The following is a 24,875-nucleotide window of genomic DNA, read 5'->3' as shown; positions in this document are numbered from 1 at the left end:
ACTGTCTTAGATAGAGTCCTTTAAAAAGGAATTAGCATGACCTGTCTTTTAACCTTTCCCCTGCAACTTCTTATTCTGTGCTTAAACTTCCTTTAAAGCATTGGTTTGCCAAAGGGTAGTCGACATGACCACTTGATCACCAGTGCGATTTTTATATTTTTTTGTATAAGCAATATCAATCACTGAGTAAAAATATGCCACAGTAAGTTTTCATAGCAAAACAGGCTGATCCAATATTACAGATATTAAATTACACTTCAGCAATTTCTGAAGTCTAAGATTATTTGGTAGTAATACTGTGAAAGGCTTTGTTAGCTGGAGTTTTAAACTGTATCCCTCGTGAGTCATGGGGGATTAGTACTGAAAATAAGAGATACTAAAATATGAATTATGTAATGTCTACATCCTTACCTGGGAGTTACAGGAACTGAACATACTTCCTGTATCAGTGCCAGTTTTTAGGGTGAGAAGTCAATGATAGCAGAAATTATTTTTTTTTTCTCTTCTGGCTTCATTTTTGCCTTAGCATGGAGCATCTGACAGTGGCATTTGCCACTGCAGAGCTGAAGTTTCTAGCTTGTGAAAAGCTGCAAACATAAACAAACTGGTGGTCTGTTTAGCAGCCTTGGTTTGTAAATGTGCAGAATTTTGTAAACCAGCAATACATTTACCTATCTAAATGATGCTTGCTTTTAAAACAGAGATTAGTAATAGTAGTTTCCACTTACATAGCATTTTTTCATTTCTCTAGCACTGTTTTAAAGTGATTGAATAATTTGTGTTTCTCTACACATAATAATCCTGCAAGGCAGACTCAGAAAATACCTGTAGCAAAGAAGAACTTGTCCATGCATGAAAAGCAAAATAATAAAAAAAAAGGAAGATTAAAAAACTCCAGAAAATTAGTCTGCTTCAAAAAGCTATTAAATTGTTCCTATCCCTGAAGCTTTACAAATGTGCTAATTGTTGTGTTCTGGTCATGTAATATCTTTCTGCACGAAGTTAAGGCGCTTTCCTGTTGCCGAAGCCCGTGTGCCGTCTGGGGGAGGGACTGGCGGGCAAAGTAACAGGGGGTAATGAATCTTCCCTTCGGGCAGCACGTGCTCCAGGTCTGAACACCCAGAAATGCTTCACAGATGTGCTGGGCTGCCTAGCAATGGAAATTTTCTAATTCTAGCTGACCTAAAAAAGTAAATAGATTACAGAGCATAGGGCTACTCCCAGTATAAAACAATACTCCCCCAGCTAACGTTTACATTTTGCCCCCCTTCGCGCTCCTTCTTCATAACCAGCGACTTGCCAAACCTGTGACACTGGTCCCTTGAAACAGAGGCACTCGGGGACATATTGTATGGGTGGTTGGCATTGTGTAGTCGAATGTAAAACAATACAGCTCACACTGTCTCAGTGCTTTCTACAGCAGTAATACTGCGTGCCTGGAGACATTCTCTAGGTAGACACATTGGCCATTATCGGTAACTCATACACAGTCATAAGTAGTGCGTGCATTTGCATGTATAGTTACGTATTGTGTTTGTACACACAACTTCTGCAAGTGATGTGTAGTTGGAAATCAGCGTTGTCAATGCATACAAAATCTAGCAAAACCGCTGAGGCAGCATCGGGGCAGCCCAGAGCTGGACTGGTCCGGAGTCTCAGAGCAGCTCCCATTTTCTCCTGTTCTTCTTAGGAAAGCACTTCATCAAATTTCATAGGATCTAAAGAGACTAGATACTTGAAATCAATGGAAGCTTGTAGGCAATGTGTATTTTAGCAATAGCCTGCAGAACTGTTCAATTCAGAAGTGTGTTTGCATTTCTGTTGTCTCTCTTCTTTGAGTTGGCAAATCAGGCATTAAAATGCACTTGTAACGGAGACTTGCCAGTGCAAGTTACCTGTCTTGGAGCATAATCTTTCTGTCAAGTGTTGAAATCTATCTGGACAATTTTATCAAGAGGCAGAATACATTTTATCAGTTATTTGTGTTGTTGCACACCCTCAGATAAAGTGGTGGGTTTTAAATGGGTCTATTAATGAGTTTTCTGTAATGTGACAAAATATTTAAACTGAGACAGAAGCTTGAATAGATTACAGTGAACTTTAACAGATAGCTTCGAATGTGAACTCAAATATTGGTTAGTTTTCCAACTTAGCTGAAATCTTAGAGGCTGACAGTAACATTGTAGTATGTTGGAGCTCCTAGAACAGATGCTTCTGTCTGCTGTTTCTCCCTCCTCGTCGCTTACATAGCTTTTGTTTATACACACAGTGTCTTGAACACTTTTCAAGCTTCCCAGTAGAGAGACCCAACTTGTTGTAGAGCAGTGCGGGCATCACCAGCAACTCTGGAACGTTTCCAGTGAGCCATCTGTGGTTTGATACAAAATCCATACTTTGTGGCATGTTGCAATGTCATTCAAAGAAAGAGGAGATACAGTGGAGGCACGGACTCAATGAGAAGCTTCATAGAGTTGTAGGACTGAATTCCTCTCCTTGACCTTTTACACTCCAAGTTAAGAATTTAGTTTAAGCTAGTCATCCGGGTTTCCTGAATAATCAGCAGAGATGGGCAAGCACTTGCAAGGATGATTCATCTCATCCTAAGTATATAATATAGGTTAGACTGAATGGCTGACTTGTACACAGCTGCGATTCAGGTTGAATGAATCCGTCAGGGAAGAGAATGTGACATTAACGTTAGCATCCATCCAGACTATCCTGAGAGCCCTAGAATTACTCAGACTTGCATCATGGGTCCCACACTCCTCTTACGTAAGCTCAGGAAGGAGAAATTCAGTAAAAAGAACAGATCTACAGGAGAAATGTTAGTCTGCTTGCTTTGGACATAGGCAATACCATGAGACTCCTGAACTACTGTTTGAATTTAGAACAGTATTTCCATTCAGCATTTAGACAATGTATTCCAATCTTAACTATGACATGCCTAGACAATATATCTCCTCCATCTTTCCCTTTCTTCACTCCATCTTCTCTTCAGCCCTTTGTCACTTAATTTCTTCCCCTATGCCTGTTCTCTTTCACGTGCCTTTCTATACAATATTTTTTCAATTAGAAGGAAGAAAAAAATAGCTTTGGCATTAATACAGTATTTATATATCATGACATTTCTCCTTCTGCCTGGGTATTTTATCTTTCACTTCTTCCTTTTTACCCACTTCGTGTATTCAGACTGTAAACTCTTCAGAACAGAGACAATATGTGCTTGATAAGAGCTGGATCAGTAAGGATTATGCTAGTATGCTATGTAAGTATTTAGTACAGTTCTAGTTGTAAGATTACCATGTATTTCTCTGAATTTTGGATCAGACAAGCAGTGAACAGCTGTAGTCCTTGGACAGCCTATAACCATCACTGGTTAATCCAGCTCCCTTCATAGCACGGGGAGCTTCTTCATTATGCAGAGACTACAGTTATAATATAAAGCAGGTCTGCTACTTGTGCGTGTGATTTAGAGCACTCCATGGTGCCAAACACTTGGCATTCTCAAGCATCAGAGAAGGTAAATCTTCCTGATATTTTTATATTTCCCTTGTGTCCCTTCACACATAGCAAATCTTCTTTAACACATCTTGGAGTTTTTCTTTGGTATGAAAGAGTTTGTTCAGACAATTGTCTGTACTTTTCTTTCCTGTCACTGAAAAGTAGTGACTAATGCTGCACATCCAAAAACCCACCCATCTCTATTCACATGTTACTGGAACTTCTTCAGCCATCTGAAATCCCCTAGGGATTCAGTTTACACGAACATGTACAGAATTGAATTTTATTGGTACAGATATCTCTGAAAGACTTTCACTTTGCAACAGCCAATATTTAAATAAATCAAGTTTTAAATTCAGACTCAGGAATTCAGATTTTAAGTACTTTGCATAGTTTTCTGGTCAGAGAACACAAACAGTACCATGTGGCATATCCAAACGAATCAGCACAGTTTGAATTGAATTCTCCTGGATATTATAATATCACTTCTGTAAAGCAGATACAATGAAAAGCTGCACTGAAAAGGCACATATTAAGATTCAGCGTTCTGAAACGTAAAACGGCTTTTACAAAATCTATCACAAAAGGAAGTGGGTATATTAATGGTTCTTAATTTTGCCAAGCATCTTTAAAGTCACTGTTTAAATAATCTCTTTGTAGTATTGGAAACCAGAACAAAACATCACTGTCCTGCAAATGAGGTGAAAGTGAGAACTATCCTGGTTTTATTTTACATTCTGTAGGTGATGGAAAATAAGAGGTTTAGAATTGTGTTCAAGTATTTTAAGTATTATTAGTTATATATAAAAAATTATTTTCATATTAGCAATGTGTCCTTTAGCAGACAGACAGGGATATGTAGGTAGAAGTATATTTATCAGCTATTCTTAGTGGAAGCCTTCTCTCAACATCTGATGTTAACAATAATTAATTTTGACGGCTCAGATTATGCTTCAACTTAAAAAAAAGAAATAGGAAATGCATATGGTAGATGTGCTTATTTTAACATGGGTTGATATAGTTGTGATTAGTTATAAGTCAATCACAGTTACCTGAAAAGTAGAACATTGTAGAATGCTCTTTTTAAAAGTCAAGTCTTTTGTCTTTATAATCAGTTTAGAAAATGTATCCATTGCTGTGATTTAAAAATGGTCATGTAGCATCTGTGAATACAGCAGAACAAGAAGAAACTGAGTTCATGTCCATGATACAGAAAAATAGTTACCAATGGGTTTGTCTCCTGAATTTGTTAAAATATTGAGAAAATTGTAATGTGAACGGGAATGTAAGAGATTCATAGTAAGAGTTTTAAATTAGTTTGCCTCAGACTTAAATGCAGTTATGGGAGGATAGTTTGGCACCATTCCCTCCACAAGATAAATATTACAGATTGTGAGACACACCATTCTCTCCACAAGATAGTTATTATAGATTGTGAGACACTATCACTATTTGTGAACCAAATTTCAGGACTGTCATATGATTTCTGCCTGATGTGGGTCTAGGCCAGTTGGAATGACCTTTCTAGTCCTTGCTGTGAGAGTTTGTAATGCCTTCAGTGGTAAAGGACTTATTATTTTGTCATTGAGAAGTGAACTTACAGTAACTCAAAAGTATTTTTAGGTTTTGTGGCATTAATAAGAATTTTATATCTTTGCATAGTGATATTGTCAGATTTGTATGTGAGTTGTTACAAAGTTATATCAACATAAGTGATGTGTCATTCCAGTAGACTACATGTCATATAAAAGATAATTCATTTCATCGTAATACACATACCTGGTGTCTCTCAGTTGGCAAACTTGGCAAGAGAAGAGGCCAAAACTTATAGTCACCTCCATGTCAAATATTTGAACAAACTCTTCTCTCTAGAAGAAACTTAGTTTCATAACTTCACATCTTTGTGTTTATATTAAGCCTAAAGGCAGTAATTTGGTTTTGCCAAGAAGACCAGTTAGTTACTGTGCTTGATGATGACCTGTTAAGAAAGCAGTGAAGTCATTGACTGGCAAGGCTAAGCTGCTCCTGAAATGTGTATCTCTTAAGGAGTCTGTAACCATTTGGCAGCTACCTCAGTCAGAAATGCAAGATGCAACCTGTGGGAACATCAGGTAAACCTGTTCATTCGGGACCTCTTTCACCACATAAACAAACATATTGCAATGGCCTTGCAGCCGTGGCTCAGGGCACTGCAGAGAACCAGTGCCACGTGTTGCCGTTGCGTTGAAGGTATACCCAATGTCACCGGTGGGCTCAGCCACCGCTATTAAATCCTTCGCCCGCTGCCCAAATACGAAGAGCAAAGCGGGTCCGGTGAAGGTAACCAGGGTCGCCCACCAGTCCTGGTGAGCGCCAGACAGCTCCATAGTTATGAGGCAAGTCCACTGTCAAGCTGAGAAGCCAGGACAGCAGGTCAGGATCATACCCGGAGGAGCAAGCTCCGCGGTCGGGCCCTGGAACAGCGATAGCGCAGGAAAATGGCCGGGGCCCGAGCGGAGCGCAGCTCCCCAGCAAAGCGGGGAGCACCTGGCAGAGCTTTGCCAGCTCCTTCTTGCACAGCTCTTTCTCACCTGGCAGCCCAGTTTGGGGGTGCACAGCTGCACTCTATCACAGCTGGCCACGACCGCTGGCAGCTAAACCCTCCCGTTTGGGACTGTCGTCTTCACTGCAGAAGTAAAGAGGCAGCTCACTGGCTGTGGAGTAATTTGGCATCCCTCCACCGGCTCCCTCTTTTCTTAAGATGCAAGTTGCTTGTTTCCTTTTCCAAAGGCCTCCATGTCCTTTTCCCCAGCCTGCCTGTGAGATCTTATTCATTATCAAGAAACCTATTTCCAGTCAGGTAATGGTGACCATCACTTGGCAGTTTGATAGTTTTCAAGCAAGTAACAGGGTTCTTCACTCTAAGAGGAGGTTTTATAAAGCTTCATTGCTAATCTCCTGCTGATTTCTCCTTAAAACCCACCTTTTTCATTATACTTACAAAAATGTTGAAGTCTTTTCCTAGGTACTATGATAATAGAAATAATTACTAGTAATTATAAATGAGGTAATAATAAAAAGATATAAAAGGGAAAACATAACGCAAAGGGTGCATTATGGGCATCATAAGCAGAAGAAGAAACAGAAACAGGAACTCAGCCTCTGTACAACAGACTGTTCCTGCTCTCTCTTGTGTGGGCTTTATGGAATGGCAAGAGTTCTGTCTGCTTCAAAGAGAAATAAGTAGGATATAAAGCTCCCCAACTAGGAGTCTGCATCTTTCATTTTCCCAGCATTCCTAAAATTCTTCTCCCCACCCCCCTCTTCCCCTTAAACCAAATCCCTTCGGCTTTGGTGACTTCAGTCTTCATGGAGTTGTAGCAAATGGAACTAGAAGGGATCTAGAGAGGTCATTAACCCATCTCCCTGCCCCAAGGCAGGACTGCAGCCATAGTAGACTAATAAACAATTTTTTTTTTTTGGTCAAAGATCCAAATAAATAGAATCGTAAAGTTTTTTTTAAAAGTTTAATTTGGGGAAGTTTGGGCTCGGTTGTTAAAGCTTCATGTAACTGTTAGCAGAGTCACAAGGTTAACTTCAGTGGAATTACTTTAATATATATCAAATTAAGAATGAACTACCACCTCTTTTTTTATGAGAGTCAATGATTTTGCATCACTTATGTTATTACATACTTGTTTGCTACAGTATTACACTTACAATAGCTACCAAAATACAATAATGATTTTGGAGTAATATGAAGAATTACTTTGGGTTTCGATTTTTGCTAATATATGTGTATCTGCTTATCATATTGTTGCTAAATATTTTTATACTTTTTATAGTTTAAAGCATTTTAACGGAATATGTTATTTTAGTAGCCCTCAGTTAATTTTATGAAATTTTGCTGTAGCTTGAGTGTCTTCCACCTCAATTATTTCTGAGTATTTTAGCCAGTGTACAAACTATCTGTACAGACACACGTTTCCTCAAATCTGAAAAGTAATTTTATGAACTGATTGTTGTTTCTAGCGTGTAGGTTTAATACTGGATTTCACTAGTTGCCTCCACAACGCAGTGCCAGTAGATTCCTCAGAAGAATATGTGTAGCTTATGTGTATAGTTGTATAGTAATCAGTTCTTTAATAGTATCTCTAGTAGCTAGCTCTTTGTTTAACCTGTCATTGGTTACTTAGGTTCAGTCATAGAATTTTTACTTCATTTTCAACCCCTTTTATAGTCAGTTAAAACCTGTGTACTGTTTCTAAGCTTTTTGTAACTGAGGTATAATCAACATCAAGAGAGGTTGTTAGCAAAACTACTGGTCAATCCTCTTAAGACAAAAAAAGTCTTAGATTGGAAAGTCTGTTTTTTATATTAAATCTGTAAAACAATCCCCTTGCTACAATAAGCTACACTGGCAAAAGCACTTGCTAGTATTTTTGTCTACTAGGGATGTTGTTGGTTTAAAAAAATCAGTTACACCCCAACCAAATGTACCAGCCCTCTGGAAGTTCCTAGAATAGCCACGACTTGGATCTTTACATTCCAGTCTTACAAGGTGGACCAGTATCAGAAAACCATCAGTGCTCTATTTGGTCCTCAGTGCTGGGACTGGACTAACTGATTGCTGGGTGCCCCTTCTGGCCTGTCATTTTACATATTCTTATCTTCCACCTCTACTCGCCCTCCAACCCTCGCCCCCGTCGAGAACAAATAAAGTAATTAGAAGTTTTCTTCAGGCAGAGGGAGGAGCAGAGGCAAAGTATGTAATAAGTTTTGTCTGAACTGTTTTCCTTTCGTAATGCATGCCCTAAAGCTGTGTGCTTAGCTGGGTTCAGTGTAATTGTTCCTATCACCGCAAAGCCTTCAGGACCTGCCCGAAACAGAGCAGGGGGGAAGCACCAGCACTCACACCGTGCCCCTTCCCTAGCTGTGCCTTGTGCACTAACAGCCTTCTTCCATAGCCAGTTATTTCTTAATCAAGTGAATGAAGCTTAGAGTCTGATTCCGAAGATCCTACGTTTAAACCTTTCTGACAGCCTCCATGGGTGAAAATAATGTGAGATCATGTAATTAAACACACTATAATAATGCAGATACACAATTAACTTTGCACAAAGGAAGTTTACTCCAGCATTCCCTAGTTTTTACACTGACAAACTTTACCTTTCTTTGGTACCTGTTTGAAGAAATTATCACAAGGAAGGCGATTATAGGATCCTGTTTTCACTTGCATATTTACTTTTGCCAGACTATGACCGTTTTGCCTTAAAATATTGGTGCCCTACCAGCTTGCTGTGGGCTACAGGAAGTTTTATGTTTACCCACATGCTGGAATATTTTAGTGAAAATCTTCAATTATTTAAAAGAACAAATGAAAATATGCAATTTTATGTCTACCGTTTATGCCAGGGATGTGTTTTGGCTGTCCTGTGAAAATCCACCTCTTTGGCCCAGGCACACTGGGTACTGCGTATTCAGCTCGACCCTTTTCCAGGGCTGTACCTGCTTTTTGGAGCAGGAGGTGAGCCGCTGGGCGGGCAGGGGGACACCGGGGCAGAGGAGAGGGGCAGGGGCACGACGGGGGACAGAAAGCAGCGCCAGCAGGAGAAAGAAGGGCAGCTCCAGAACTACAGGTGGGAAGAGGAGGAGGACAAAATAGGGGATGAGGGAGAGAAGGGGCTGAGGCAAGGAAGGGTGGCCTGGTGCTGAATTTGGACCTAGGCATTAGGAAGTGGAGCAGGGGATGGAATATGGGCAGAAATGGGCAAGAGAAGCCCAGAACTGGCAGGAGCGGGAATGAAGAGCTCGGAAGCAGAAAGCTGAGACTGACTGGGGCAGAGGCTGAGGAGTGCCGATAACCGGAGAAGAGGCGTTTTTTTCATGAAGACCAGTTGCAGGATGGGAGGCCTGGGCAACGAGGACTGGGATTGCCGATGTGAGCAAAATCAGCCTGATTCTTATCAGACTGGTAAGAGAAAAAGAGATTGAAAGGGATGGAGGTCACAGCCTCAGAAATAGCAGAGAAGTCTGTCCACCAGAAAACATTTTGTCCTAAACTGGGACTTTAAATGCGATTGTTTCTCTGTGGTCAGCAAATATCTGTGAAAATGTCTGATCGTTCTGTAATGCTGGTGTTCAAAAAGGATCACAGCCTATTCATGCTATCACTTACTGCCTTAGTTCAAGTGACCGCAATGTCCCTATTGGTCCCAAAAATAAAGGCCTGTTTAACCTGTGGATGTGTGTATAATGCCGTACAATGAATTTGCAGTTTGTTTGTGGTTTAAAATTTAGAGTATTTTTTGATGGTGTTAAAATATTTAATAGGATTAATATTGCAGCCCTGTTTATATTTTCAAGCTGCATGCAGAAAATATAAGGAATGATATTTTGAAATGCCTATTCAGACTTTATTCAGAGGTACCATGTGTGTGTGCTATGATTCAGGTCTTAATGGCAGGATAACATTCAGTTGTTTTTCAGAGGACTCTAGTGTTACTTATTGTTCAGAATACGTCTGATCTGAGGATCAATGTGGCATATGCAGTGAAATATGCTTTCCTGGAAGTATGCAATTTGTTGTAAAGTTTGAAAGTTGGGATTGTAGAGAGGGCGAGGATTGCAGGAGGGATGGTCTCATAATTAAGACAGTTGAAGGATATTATGGAAGGTATGATGTGTCTCTGCCTATACCACTGAGCTTCCATGTGATCATATTGCTTCAACCCAGCATTTTTATGTCTCTCGTTTTCTGAGTGCCTAACTTGGGGTTCTTGGAGAAATACTAAACACTCACAGCTGCAAATGAAGTTAGCATTTGATCATGTGAAATGCTGTATGATGCTAAGCATTCTGGAAAAGCAAGTTCTAAATGCCTCAGATTGTGTTTCTGAAATCAGTAGATACCTTTTGCCATGTGTTTTATGTGCCTCAATTCTCTATGCCTAAAATGGAGGTAACTTTGCTGCCTTATCTCACAAGAGTATTAGGAAAATAACACAGCTGGTGTTTGTGAAGTGTTCAAGTGCTATATACTGACATGTGCTATTGAAAAGCCATTCTGTCTTCAGAACAAGGTTTGAATAGTATATAATAAATATGTCAGAAAAGTTCAGAGTAAACAGTTACAAGAAAACAAAATACTGAATAGCCAGTCACTAAATGAGCAGTGTGCATCCTCTTCACTGAATAAGATGGGGGAAGAAGAGTATACGTGTGTGTAATGAAACACTGGATCATAACAAATACATCTGTAAAAGCCTGATTCAGACCTACCATCCAATCTGAGGTTCTTTAATTTTTACTTTTCCTATCTGAGTCTTTGCAAATTTATGAATATTCTTCTATCCATTTTCTGTTTATAATATATATTAGAGAATGAACGCAGCATTGACTAAAAGGCTGTGTAAATATCAAAGTTGTTTTTTCTTTTGACCACACTTCAAGTCCAGGCAGGTGTGGAAGGGTTTACAGTTGTTCCCTATCTGTGATAGTAGTTACTCCCTGTGCAAGATGAGTTTGCTGAGTCTCGGTTCAGTTTGCTCTTCATCACCTTGCTCTGAATCCATTGGCAGACTTGGCAAAAGAGTCGGTAGTTGCAGGAAGAAGACAGCGGTACTACATCTCCCCTAGACGAAGCCACCTCTCCCCTCCCCGGTGAGGGCAGAGAGATGCTGACAGTGAGTGGGAAATGGCTGGATTAGTTCACTTGTGTCTCCGCCTCCCACATACCAGATACTGTGTACCCTGCCAACAGCACTGTACACTTTTTTGGAAAGAAAATATGACTGAAAGATCTGCCAAGTGCTCCCCTGCACTTCCCGGCTTTTCCTCATCCTTCGTTTTCCACTGGTTACAGCCCCCCTCGTACAATCCGCGTTGTACATTGGCTCTTTCCTAGCAAACGTTTTTCTCAGCCGACAAACAAGATAGGCACGTGCCCTAGGTGGTAGTGTGTCGATGTAGAAATGAGGCATCATGGACCACAGCTCACATCCACAGCCGTGCTTAACCTTCTTAGGAGTAAGTGAAGAACTGTAAGCGAAGGGTACCAGACCACAGCACTGCTTTTAATACGGTGAAACGTAAGAGCTGCATAGTTACTAAATAGTATATATGGGGGGTGGGTTTTGATGCATAAATTGCGCTTCATAGGCAAAGTGCTACAAGTAAATACGCACATTTCTCCTATTTCAACACTGAGGTGTGTCATCTCACCCAGGGCGCAGGCTTTGCTGCTCCACGTGCATTATTACTTTATGCATTTCCTTCCCTTGGAGAAGACAACAACCCAGCACGCGTTCTTCTCCCTGCGCTGCCCACAGCCAGGAGCGGCCAGTGGTAGGAAGCACTTTGCAGCCCCTCTCCAGTTACACCTAATTGCACAGTCTCAAAGCCAGCAATTAAGGGAACAGTCAGCCCACTGTAAATACAGATATTTCTTATGCTTTTTAATGGAATTCTTATCTTATCCTATAAAAGTTGCAATGATATTGAATAAAAGGCAGCTGTATTTACGTGTTGCGATAAAAGCCAAAACATAGCAAAGGCAGAAAATAAGGATAGTCCACACAGCCTCCTAATACAGTTTTTCAGCCATTACTGTTACCCTGTTCCCTTCAGAAGCGTGTGCATTTTCAAAGAAGAGCCACACGGTTTAGCCTTTGCCTACTAAATCTTTCAAGAAATATGCTCCTTCCACGATACCAGTTTCATAAATTATTGCACTGTGTAGAAGATGCTCAACTGTTTCATCTGACCGGCTTTCAGTACCTCACTGTGTCCAAAAGTGAGCCAGCAATTAACCAAGTACAGCCTCCGTTTTACATTAATTTTCACCTTACTTTACAGAAGCTAAATGGTAATGTCATGTCTTTTATATACCTCCAGTGTAAAAGATCCTCAGAGGGAGAGCTGAAATATTTTTGTCATAGTTGAAAAATAAGGTTTATTATGCAAGGACTGTGTGCTTGTGGACAACCATGTAGCCTGTGTCTCAGTTTCCTCATCTGTGAACTGGATGTAATGTTCCTACAACTCACAAGGGATGGCAAGCTTTGGTTAGCATATATGATTGCCTTATACAAATGCAACTACTGTCACTGCTTGTTTTTATTAACAGCTATCGGTAGAATATGAAGAAGAAACATTTAGCAGAATAACGCTAGAACCAGCGTGAGGCTTCTCCATCTCTTGACCATCACATCATTTATTTTCAGACTCTGCCACAAAGTATGCATGTTTGAAATAAAACTATACTTATATTGTAATGCCATAGAAATCAAAGGATTTGATGTAGGGGTGGACATACAGGCAAAACATTTGTTTTTAAAGGAAAAATGCCCATAGATACAATTGAATACCTTGAGCAAATTCAGATTTTGTTTAGAAAATTTTCATGAGGGAAAAATCTATTCAAATTGACAGAATCCAATGCATTGAAAACATGTAAAGCTGTTTTCAGGTCAGCCTAAAAGAGCGTCCGGGAAGTGTTTTATTTGTGTGAGTAAACATTGATCAGTCGGGAAAAAGACTGCATTTTGAAATATGCTATGGAAAATAAATTCTACTGCAATTATTCTTTTTTTTTCCCTCCCTGTTTTTTCCTCTCTCTCTTTCTTCTCTCTCTCCCCGTCTCTCTCTCCCTCTCCCTCCTGAAAATCTCCTGCCACAGCGACTGCATTTGCCTCCAGACTTGTCAGACACAGTGAGCCGCACAAGCAAACAGGATCTGGCAGAATCCGCCAAACTGCTGAGCTCAGGATGTGGTGCTATGGCCATCGGCAAGAAGCACCTGGACTTCTAGTGATTTCTACTTAGCAGTTTGACTCAGATTTATATGACACTCTAATTATGAGTGTTAATGACTTATATAAATATTTTTCTTAATGATTTGACCCAGCAGTCTTTAAAAATACATGTTATCATATGGTGCCTTCTTTTTTTTTTTTTTTTTTTTTTGTCCTGGTTTCTTTGTACTAATTTTGGGCTGTTTGGATTTTGCTTTTTGTTAAAGCTTCTGTTATGTTGGGTCCTGCCATTGTTCTGCTCGACTGGAAACGTACAATATTTTGTTCCTTTCCTTAAAATATGAAAGGTACTCTTACCCTTTCATTTCCAGATGGTTTTTTACAATAAAAATAAAGGGATATTTTTCCCCATGGAATTTTTATATACTTACATTTAATATTTTGTATGAATAATAAGTTAAGTTGGACGGTTTATTGAAATAAAGGAATGAAACTAACCATTAATTGTCACGTGTTATTCCGAAAGCAAACTACTCACTTCTGGTTTTAAAAACATTTATTTTTGTAATTGAAATACCATTCTTAAATTTCAGGAAATCTTTATATTAGTTTATTAAATTTATTTATTATTATTTACTAAATATGTAATAATAAATTTTAAATGTGTAAGATAGCTTTTACTCTAATATGCCAGTAATTAAGTATGGTTGTTTTTTGAATCAGAATATATTACAGATAATTACTTTGCCTTATGGCTTACTACATGCATTAAAATGCACTTGAATGGAATTTACTAACCAGAGAGAAAAGAATTGATTTCCTTATGTAGTTCAAAACAGTAATCCTAAACAATTGAAGTCAGCACTATGAAATTATGTCAACAGACATAATTCAAGATTGAAATTCAAACCGACAGCTACATTAATGCTGGAAAACCAGAAGAGTGCATTTGAGCTCGGGGAAGGGTATCACAGCATGCTGGTCTAAAGCAGGGCAGAATATACAAGTAATTCAGGCTTCTGTACCCTCAGATACACAGTTTGTGAACTTGGAACTATTTTGTATGTATCTCTGTATATCTCATCAAACAAAAGAACGGTAAAGCAAAGCTGACCTGTAAATTAAAGTGGTTTGCATTCTTTCTTCTGAGGCTGACTTCCATTTTGAAAGGTAATATCTTCTTCTCCGCAGAACTTCCAAGCCACCCAGCTGTAAGATTGCATTACAGTTTCAAAATTTAGTCTTTATAATAGTGTATTACATGGCTGGAGTGAAATTGACTCTTCAAAGAACATGTTAATAGGATGCAATAATGGTAACTTATTTTGATGGGTTTGGAACCAAGAGTTGGTTAAGTGGTTTGCTTTTTTTTCCTGCAGACCAGGTTCTACTTTATTTTTTTCTTGACAACGCTGTGTAAAACAAAGACATAGCTTTTAAAACTGTCTAACTAATATGATGAATGTCAATCACTTAAAAAACTCCACTGTAGCATAAACACATACTGTATACAGCTTTTATTCTGAATTAGAATAATTGAATCAATGACAGTGATTTGCCAGGATGTCAAATCTATCCATCATATCCTGTCACTACCAGTTTATTTTTTGTGATCAAAATCAAAAAGACTAGTATTTTGTCATCAGCTATTTCATTAGTAGTAACAATCAGGTTTTCTCTTCTATATTTTTTAGATATGCCTGTTATATTTTTTTATTTCTAAAGACACAAATCCTTTTTAAATCTTTTCAAAATAAAGTTTCAGAACTGAACTGTCAGTTTAATAAAGCAAAAAGACATCTACTTTCCTATGCCAATATATTTAAAATATTATCATTGATGTCTCAAACATTTTTTTCTCTTTTTGTATTATGTGTAACATTGAATGGAAGTTCTCATTAGTTACTTAATTGTGCCTTTTGAAAGCATGAAATAATTTAAATACTTAGGATAAAGTGATTTTTAACAAAGGTGAAATTTTACATAGTACGTCTTTTTAATGTAAATAACACAAAACACAGTATTTTTTGTGTAATATAAAGTCACAAGACATATAAATTGTTGCCAACATACTTAAATAGGTCATTGACTTAGCATACAGGGGAGAAAATATCATGAAAGTCACAACTGATTTCTAGTTAATATATTAACTGAAATTGTTAGCGAGCAGCGTGTGTATTCCACATATGTATATGTGTGTATGTGTCTTATGCATTTATAAGACTTCAATTTCAAAAACTTTGGTAGGTTAATATTAAAGCTGACAAATATTTTGAATAATAAAGGGAACTCCTTCTGCAAATCTGGATTAATTTTTTTTCTGAGTCACTAAACATGCTTTGTAAAATAAGTGTTAGAGTATACAGATGTACAGTGTTGTTTACCTAAGGCAAAAACATGGAGCAAAATTTCTTTTCTTTTCTTCCAAAATATTATATCAGTTACAACAACATATGACAGTGACTTGGCTAATCCAGTAAACTGATAAGTGAAATAATGCTATATATGTGCTACCTGATAGTATGTAGATATACAGTAGATATAAAGTAGGTTTCATTTATTGCACCAGAAGCAATTTTGACTTGGGAAGTGGGAGAAGTGTTTACATGGTGATTTTCAGTGACTTTTCCCCATAACCACTCTGTGACTGTCAAGCTCCTGTGTACAAAACATCCTTCCGTTCTTTTTTCTCTTGATTTGAAGACAAATATTTAACTAAGGGATGCAGCTCAGGTAATCGAAGAATGGGTACAGCCTCTTCTGTTGTAATGTGCTACCAGCTTCTTTTTGCATCTTCAGAGCCCCCTTGTTGGCTTGGATGGAAAAATCTGTGTGATCCTTCCTTGTGCTCAGAGGGCTCTTTTCTGCAGAGATTGCGGTATGAGGGTTTTTTGTTTGTTGCAATTTTTTAAGCAGAACTTCCTACTTTTTAGCAGGCAACAAACTGAAACCACCAAACTCAGCAGGGAAACAATAGATTCACCCCAGTGAAGACGTTCCCAATTCGGCAGGAGAACCCGATCTTTACAGAATTGTGACACACAGTCAAGAAAGTAGTAATGAAATTTAAAATGTTGTGTCTTTAATATGTCAAATAAGAATTCTTTATATAATTTCTGTTGTGTTGAGGTTTTCACAATATAGGTATTTGGAACATAAGAAGAATATTATGATAGATTAAGTCGCTTTCTATGTTTGTAAAGAATTTTCAAAAGCAATTTCAAGGATGCAGCTGAATTCAATTTTCTGTAACAGTAGCTACAAGCATCTGAAAGTGGGCATTCAGCTACTTCAGATTTGATACATATGGTAGCATGCCACTGGTTCCATCTTTAAATTTAATATAGAATAGTGATGTTGTTCCAAACACAGCTTTTGGAAAAGTGCAGACGTCTAACTTAGAAAAATCCTTTACTATGCCAATATTGGAAAGTGAGCTATTAATCAAGTTTTTCTGAAACCACAAGGTTGTAACACATCCCTTTAAAAATGTATGTGTATTACAAGTATTACACACACAAACACACGCACACATATTAAACCAGTATTTCTCCAGAATTGTGTAGTAGAATTTTAATAAAGTGTTCTTCTTTTGCCTGTGCTGGAGAAATGTCATCCATAACTACAGAGCACTACAGAAATAGGAAAGAAGATGCTTTTATGCTTTCAAGAGGTGGTGGAAGCAAGTACTATCCCCCATAACATCTCTTGGGTTTTTTATTTTCTCTTGTGAGCTACCTGAATGCAAGGCCTACATTTCTTTTTTTAATCACACCAAGCACATGATGGTGCTTATTCAATAATAAATGTACCTGTGTAGATAAAAGAATGAAAGTGAATCCTCTTCATCTTAAGAAAAAAGGCAGCTTGAATGGAGGAAAAAACAGAAAACAAAAATTCCACCACAATTTTTTTTCAGTTTCTAGTCTAATATAAGCAAAAGTTAGGCTCTTCTTTTTTTTTTTCTAGAAGTGGATCATTAATACAGTGGATGCCTACATGTGTATTTACACATCTGAATAGATAGATTTTTCAGGAGTGTTGAGCATCAAGCATCCCAGAGCATCTGCTGAAAACTTGGCTGCTTATTTAAACTCTGCCTTTAAACAATTTTTAAAGTTATTAGGCACATCGAACTAATTTACAGACCTTCTGTTCATATCAAAAGGAAGAGATCTTTTGTGCCTTTTACATTTTATTGCACATGGATTTTCTCGTGCTGTAGAGCTTAATCTAAAAAATCTTCCAGAGAAGTCAGTGATGGTTTAGACCAGGAGCAAGCTGGTAGGATTAGATCCAGTGGATCTTCCTTAAAATGTTAGCGGATCTAGAGAATTTGTAGTTGCATATTCCTCTATTAAAAAAATGTATTCTAATGTCTTCTGGCATTGGAGGTAAATGTTAAATCCAAAATGTAGCAAGAATAAAAAAAAAAAGCCTTCGCTCTGTGCTGGCAGAGTTTGAGTCTGAATGTTCATGCCCTCAGAATGCTCTCAGCAGTTACAGCGTCAGAGGTATTCTCTGAAAAGTCTTGAAACGAGTGAATTTTGGTGTACTTTCAGATACTTTTTTTGGAGTCAGGTTGGAGCAAACGCACTAAAGAAAGCTGTTGTTGAAATTTCATGGGGCTAGACTTAGAGAAGAACAGAAATGAGGTCTGGTTTGGGTTTGGATATGAAGTCAAGCAGTTTTCAGTGCCAATATTTTGGGAAAGCATATTGTGCAGAGAAAAAGCTGTAAACTTGTTTCAAATATGTTGCTTGAGTGAGACTTTTCTGTGGTTCTTAGTACATATTTGTTTATATTATCAAAGTATCTCAGAGCTACTACTCACAGACCAGCACTGTTTTGTGCAGGGCATCATTTTTGGTATGGGACTGGCACTGCTGCAAAACAAATTTGCCTTCCTGACCTATTTTAAATCAATAGGACAAGAATCGTTCTAGTAGGACTTGATACCAGTTTTAGCTCTATCATCTTCAGCTAGCAACCATAGCTGGAAACCGCAGCTCCGGCACCTGATTCCTGACCAGGGAAGTTTTAATGGGTCCATTTCCTCTCCGGGCACATTCAGCATCTGTATGGATCCAGCAGATGAACTGGTCAGACAACAGACGTACATCTGCCATCCATCGTGTATAACGAAACTCCTGCCACCGGCATGGCCTTGCACTTGGAAAAGCTAAACTAATGAATAAAGCTGAACTCAGTCAAGACCAAATAGAGGGTGACAGGCGGAGGAAAGCATTTGGAAGAATTCTCCAGCATGGTGAAATTTCCATTTATGGTGCTTCCCAGCCTACGTCCAGGATAGCTCAGTGATTTTGGAAAATTACTTGAGTGAGAAGGAGTTTGACAGTACAATCTTGGAGACAGTGAAGTAGCAAGTCCATCTGTGTGGGAGACAGAGCCTTCCCAGGAGCCACCTCAAAACTGGGGAGTTCTTCCCAACTAGCAAAGGGTCACAGATACAGAGCTTCAAACATACACCATCAATACGCCAGCTTCAGACAAGCAAATAAAACTTTATCACAACAAAACACTGGGAAGGAGGATGGAAGCACAAGCGGTATGGTAGGTAGGCACAATTACTTCATGCCTGATGGAGAGTACAGCAGATAGGCACAGTAAGAGAATACATGCAAGGGAGCGGAACACAGGGTTCATTATGCGTCCGTGCCTATAGAAGGCTCTATGAAGTTTTAAATATGTCCTTGCCCAAACAGGTGTAGATCAACGACAGTTCACACAGAGCAACTGAATCATAACTCAGAAAGTCATCAGACCCAACAGAAGCTTAGTTTAAGTAAGACTCGAAGGGTTTGAATGCATATTTTGCAAAGTAACAGTGTTGACTTAAATTCAGAGAAATCAAAGTGGGCAACTTGCTTCTTTAAAAGCAAAAAAATATAAAATTTAAATGACTGGATTTTTATTTAATTCAGTCTGACAGAGGGAGTTTTAAAAATAAATAAACCCTCCCCTGCAGTATTTGAAACACAAAGCTGCAGACTACAGACTCTGAATCTGAATCCAACTTTGCAGAGAGAAATGTAAAGGGTAAAACATAAACAGTGACAGGGAGAAATATAAATTTTCTTTGCTTGTAAGAAGTTAACATAGTTATTGTAATAACCTGAAGGTGTTTATTTGCTGTATGCAGTTCCGTATAAATCAGAGTCTTTCTGTTGCCCTATATGTAATTTCTATGGAATAACTGTTCATAAACTACTCAGAATCCATCAGGCCTGACCTGAAGGAGGTTATCTGTGAATCTACAAACTCCTCTGGTGCAGCTGGAAAAGCTCGTATGTCCCAGGAGAGGCAGAACTGCAATTCGCAACCCTCACCGATTTTAGCTGCTGGAGCGTACGTGAGGTCTGTCAGGTGCCTGGAGGCAATTGCAACCTCTGCTGGAGGATTTCATGCAACTTAGAGCTCCTGTCAGGCACCTGAAGGTAACAAGGATCCTCCTGGGTCGCTCACAAAACCTCTGCTCACCATCTGACCCAGCTGCAATTCGACTTGGGAGGTCAGGCTCCAGCACCCAAGAAACCATCAACCTCTACCAGCCCAGCAAAAACAGTATCGTGGTCCTTTGTGGGGGCAAAGCAGCTCCAGCACACAGCCCGCCAGCATCAGGCACGTGTTTTCACCTTCACCCCCTTCAAAATCGCCATCATCTCACCAGGGATGTTACCTGGTGGGATATTACCTAGGGCGAGGAAGGGAACGCTGCGGAAGGCCCTGAAAGTCTCTGTGTTAAAACATAGTCATCAGAGATTCACAGTGAAACTTAAGGGAGAGCAGGTTTCATGGGGACTTTTCTCTAAAGGGCCATCTTCAAAAGAAACAACAGGGATTCTGGCAGCTGGAGGTTTCATGAAAATCTGTCACACGTCAGCTGTACCTGTTAAAAGACTGATCAAATGGTTTAATTCCTTTGAGGTTTCATTTCTGCAGCACCTAGGAAAACGCCTTCCTCTTCCACACAATTGCTATTGAAAACTATCTTAGGATAGTAAACTATCCTAAGCAAGCTACCCTAAGTAACTGTCTGCTGATACATGGGGTTTTTCATTCTTTACATCTAAGAGAACATTAGGGGAGGAATTAATTTAAAATATGTTCTAAAGCAAGGAACGTGCCAACCTGGCTCCTATCCAAACTGTACTGTATTTCCTACCACACGTCTCGTGCAGATTGCTCCATCCTCTGCTATTTTCTTTAAGAACTACTAAAAAGATAACATATGGAATCCAAAGGGAGCTATATTCCATGCTTTATTTTCCACCCAAAGAGGAGGAACGTTTCTTCTGCCTCTACCATGCCGGGCAGGGCAGGGGCTTCAGCCAGAGACGTGCTCCTGCGGCTGCCGTCTCTCCACAGCAAGACACAGAAATACTCCCTGTCCGAACAAGACCAAAAAGCCATCACAGACTCTACTCTCATCTGTAATTCATACGCCTATTTCTAAGGGGGGGAGGGGTTGTATTTGGGTATTTGTAGGTGCCAGTCACACTTTTGGTTACAAACAGGGCTGCAGAAGATCATTAAGCAAACAGGTGTCTTGTCAAAGAAGAGTTACTTAAAAAGAAGATGTTACACCGTTCCCAGAGCAGAAGAGCCTTATCAGCTGCACACGGAGCAACGCTCAACTGCTGAAGCTGAGGACAAGAGCAAATGGAAACAAACTGAAAAAAAAAAGAAAAAAGAATGATACATATTCAGTTTTCCTAGTGCTGTTTATACCATGGAAATGCAGAACAAATTGAAACCTTAGCATAACTAAACCTGCACATATTACCCAGAGAAAATAAGATAATATATTTTAGTCAGTAATACCAGAAAAATCAATTTAAAAAAAAGCCAGACACCTTTGGCCATGGAAAGTGAATGAAATAGGACTACCAATGGCTGGAAAGCCTGGGGGAGGCGATGTGTGTTATCAGTCCCAGGTTGTTCTTTGCAACTGCAATCTTGCCCCCAAAGATGAATCCCAGGCTGCCTAAAGTAAACCAGCCTACGGGGGCATTTTGCTCACTTTGTGAATAAAAACCTAGCTAAAAAGAAGTGGTGAAATCCCCTTTCTGTGTTACAGCCTGGGTGAGAAAGCAGCTCTTTCTTGCCTCCTGGAGCAGGGCACACGCTGACTCGTGCTTACCTTTTAAAAATGATTAAACCCGGTATCTGCACGGTGCGAGGCAGTTCCAACACGTATGTCACCGCGTGCATGTCTGCTTCACCATCAGCATGTATGGCTCGTCATCTGTCTGCTCTGAACAATAACTGTTAGGTTAGCAGCCTTTTCACTTGTAAATGTAAATATTGTATCTAGAACACAATATTTGAAATACAAAATACAGTGTTATTAAGACAGCGCTCACACATCAATTCTTGTGTGACTATAATTTGTGAAATGCCTTAGGAGGGGCTTATAAATAAAGTATAAGGTGTTATTATGAAATACATTTTAACCAAATGCACAGAAATGTCTCTTTCCTGTTGAAATCAATAGCAAAACTCCCACTAATTTCAGTGGTAAAAAGCGGAGACCCTTGGAAATTGCTGTGCTACGCTGAGCAATGTATTACAGCAGATTTCAGTCTTCATATATAATACAGCTCTAGAAGAAGAAAGGGGATGAAAACGGGTATTAGAGGCTGTTCAGAGCACGCTGAAGGTTTTCGTTTCCCACCTCCGCAGCTGGTAGCGGCGGCTGGCGAGGCGGCACCTCCCCACGCGGCCGCGCGCGACCCCCTCGCCCGTTGGCGGCGGCGCTCCGAGCCCAGTTGGGCGCTGGGGCTGCTCCGGGGCCTCGCCTGGCCCCCAGCAAGCGACCGACCGGGAGCTGGCACCGATGCTCAGGCGTGGGAGCCCCTGCACGCTCGGCCCCGCGCCCCGACCCGCCCCGGGGGGCTGCGGACGTGACGTGCGGTGCGAGGCTGCCCGTAACCCGCAGAGCCCCCGGCGCGCGCGGCAGCAGCTCTTCGAGGCAAGCAACGCTCCGGGGACCGAATGCCCTAACTTCATCCCGATGCGCAGCCGGCCGGGGACTTTTCCCCGGCGACCTCCTTCCACAGGGCACGATAACGAAGCGGCGAGCCAGAAACGTCTCCTCTCCGCCGCGGCCAGCTAGCCTGTCACCCAAATAAGCTCGAGGTCCGTCCGCGCACGCGACCGCTTTGTAGCATTGCTGCGACTGCAGAGGTGCGGGGCTGCGGAAGGCTGCAGCCCCGCAGCACGGCCTGCCCTGAAGAAGGCTTCGGAAGGGGCGTAGAGGGCTGGCGATGGCTCGATGGAGGCCACCGGCGGCTGGACCACGGGCGGTGGAGCTGCAAGGCCAGGAAAACCCGGGAAGGGCAGGGAAGAGCTACGGGGAACTGCCTCTGTCCGCGTATCGGCACCTGCAGAAACGGCAACCACGGCACAAAAGCTCTCGGGGGAGGAAGGGATGGGAAGCTCATTTCCATTTCTGTTTGAGCAGAAGTTGGCATTTAGATAACAAACTACATTAGTAGGTATAAACATGCTAAGTGGCTATATAAATGCTGGGTTTGTACCTGTAATTAATTGTTCCCAGAATCGATTTAGCTATGCGAGAAGGGACCTGCCTATTGTGGTGTTTAATGCGATCTATCCGTATCCTATACATATATAATGCGCATGTGCATGTCTGATAAAAATATATATAAATAATAAAAAAAATCCATGTTTCATTCATATTTGCCAATGGATGGCTTCCAGGTAATTAAAACTACTTAACGCTGCTATAACGAATATACTTACAACTGACCAGTATCAATTAAAAAGAAAGATTTTAATCTAATGTTTTTGCACATTTTTGCTTGCTTTGGGCTCTTGGTTTTATTAACTATCGTCTCGCGCTTTGAGCAAAGCTGCTCTTTGTCCCTGAAGGATTCGGAGTTTACGTGCGTTTAATCTCGTCTGCAGCGTTGCGACTACCTCAGCACCACAACTCTGCTACTCCAAGTTTACAGTGAAGTGTTATCTGCAGTGACAAATATGCTGAAAGGAAAACATAACCAGCCTAGATAGTATCTTTGCTTTACAAAGGCTGCTTGTGATGCCTGTGCTTTGACTCAAAACTCCCCGCGCATTGGCTTTTTAATCATGAGATCCCTTTTTCAGCACAGCATCGCGAGTAACAACTGCACCACAATGAGCCAGCTTCATAGATATGGGAATGTTTAGATTTCCCTGCCAGTGACTAAAGGCCTTTAGCTTTCACTAGCCAGTCCCAGCTCACATTGTTGTTGCCTGTTGATTTGTCTTCTCTCATTATTCCTTGACATGCAGCTCTCCACCCACGCCCACACTAACAACCCTCACACAAAGCGCATTGAGGTATTAACCAGGTTACAAGTTCAATGGAAAATTACACTAAGATTGTGCTGTGTGGCAATATAAAGGGATGGTATTCACTCTCCCAAAGAGCCTGTTAAAAACACAGCTGGTTTTTTTTCTTTTTAAGCATCCTAACAAAAACAATTTTAAAAGTCAGGCACATATATTTGTGTGTACGTGTCTATACGTACTTTATGTATAATTACGACAGATAGACGCAGGCGTGCATCGCGTCTCCACCACTGACTGGCACGATGCAAACTCCCTGCTGGAAATTCTGCTGGATTCTGGAGTTCATTTAGAGCATCCCCAGAAACCCAAGCTAAATAAACAACCTCCTCCTGCTCTCAGCTGCAATTAGATACGTGAACCTATCTTCTTTTTGTTAGCCCAAATTACAGGCTGGTCAAAGGGCTGAAAGTCTATAAAAACATTTCTTAAGAATCCCTCCTTATTGAAAACTGAAAATAAATTCAAAATAAAACTTAATGAGATTAACCTAGCACAGTAACAAAATTTGCAACACCACACTATAAGGTTAAAAAGAAAATAGTATAATAAAGGAAATACAAAGGCTTTGGCATGGTTTTTACAATCAACAATGGTTAATTTTGATATGTAGTTGTGAACAACTTCAAAACACTTAAGTTTAAAACTCTTGCAAGCACTTTTAATTGATTAGGAATGAATTCTAGATGCACAAAAATGATTGGACTGTGAACAGTAGTACAACTATATCTAAGAACAATTAACTCTTGCCGACCAAAAAGAAACGTATGATGCATGAAAATGTGTATAAAACATCTATAGAATATTCTTGTCAAATATAAATGAAATTAACTTTATTATAGAAATCATTCTGGGAGATTTCTAGGGAAGACAAATACTTACATTTCGACATAAAACAAATTGGATTATATCGAAGACACAATCTACCTTTTATCTATCAAACTCTTTTCTTCATCGAAGTTCTCTCTTAACCCCTGTTTGCACATAGCTTCAGCCGTTAACAACCTTTGGAAATACCAACAGATATTTTTCTTACATAAATCTAGTGCGTATTGTTCCAGGTTTAATTATATGCAATGGAATGATACAAACTTGGAACGTCAATCCATAATCTATGAACAGATTGGTAGAAGTATTCGATATATCTTGATAAAACTCTTAAATTCGTGGCAAAGCTTGTTGATCATGGCTTCTTTTTTTTTTTCCTTTTCTTTTTTTTTTTAAACAACTTCATGACCAACACAGATCAAACATCCATCCAGT

General features: G+C 39.9%; 1 protein-coding gene across 1 annotated transcript in view; it reads left to right on the top strand.

Moving 5' to 3' along the window:
- ELP4 (elongator acetyltransferase complex subunit 4) overlaps positions 1 to 15,531 on the top strand; it is a 158,246-nt gene extending 142,715 nt beyond the window's left edge. Inside the window, exon 10 of the mRNA XM_075048200.1 lies at positions 13,160 to 15,531. Within this exon, the coding sequence (XP_074904301.1) occupies positions 13,160 to 13,291 (132 nt within the window). The 3' untranslated portion in view covers positions 13,292 to 15,531. The remainder of the gene's footprint in view (positions 1 to 13,159) is intronic.
- Positions 15,532 to 24,875: the final 9,344 nt, after the last annotated feature.

This window comes from Buteo buteo, chromosome 16, assembly GCF_964188355.1.
Source record: "Buteo buteo chromosome 16, bButBut1.hap1.1, whole genome shotgun sequence".
Lineage (NCBI taxonomy): Eukaryota > Metazoa > Chordata > Aves > Accipitriformes > Accipitridae > Buteo > Buteo buteo.
Note: the sequence above shows the minus strand (reverse complement) of the source record. Positions and strands in the feature narration are given on the sequence as shown.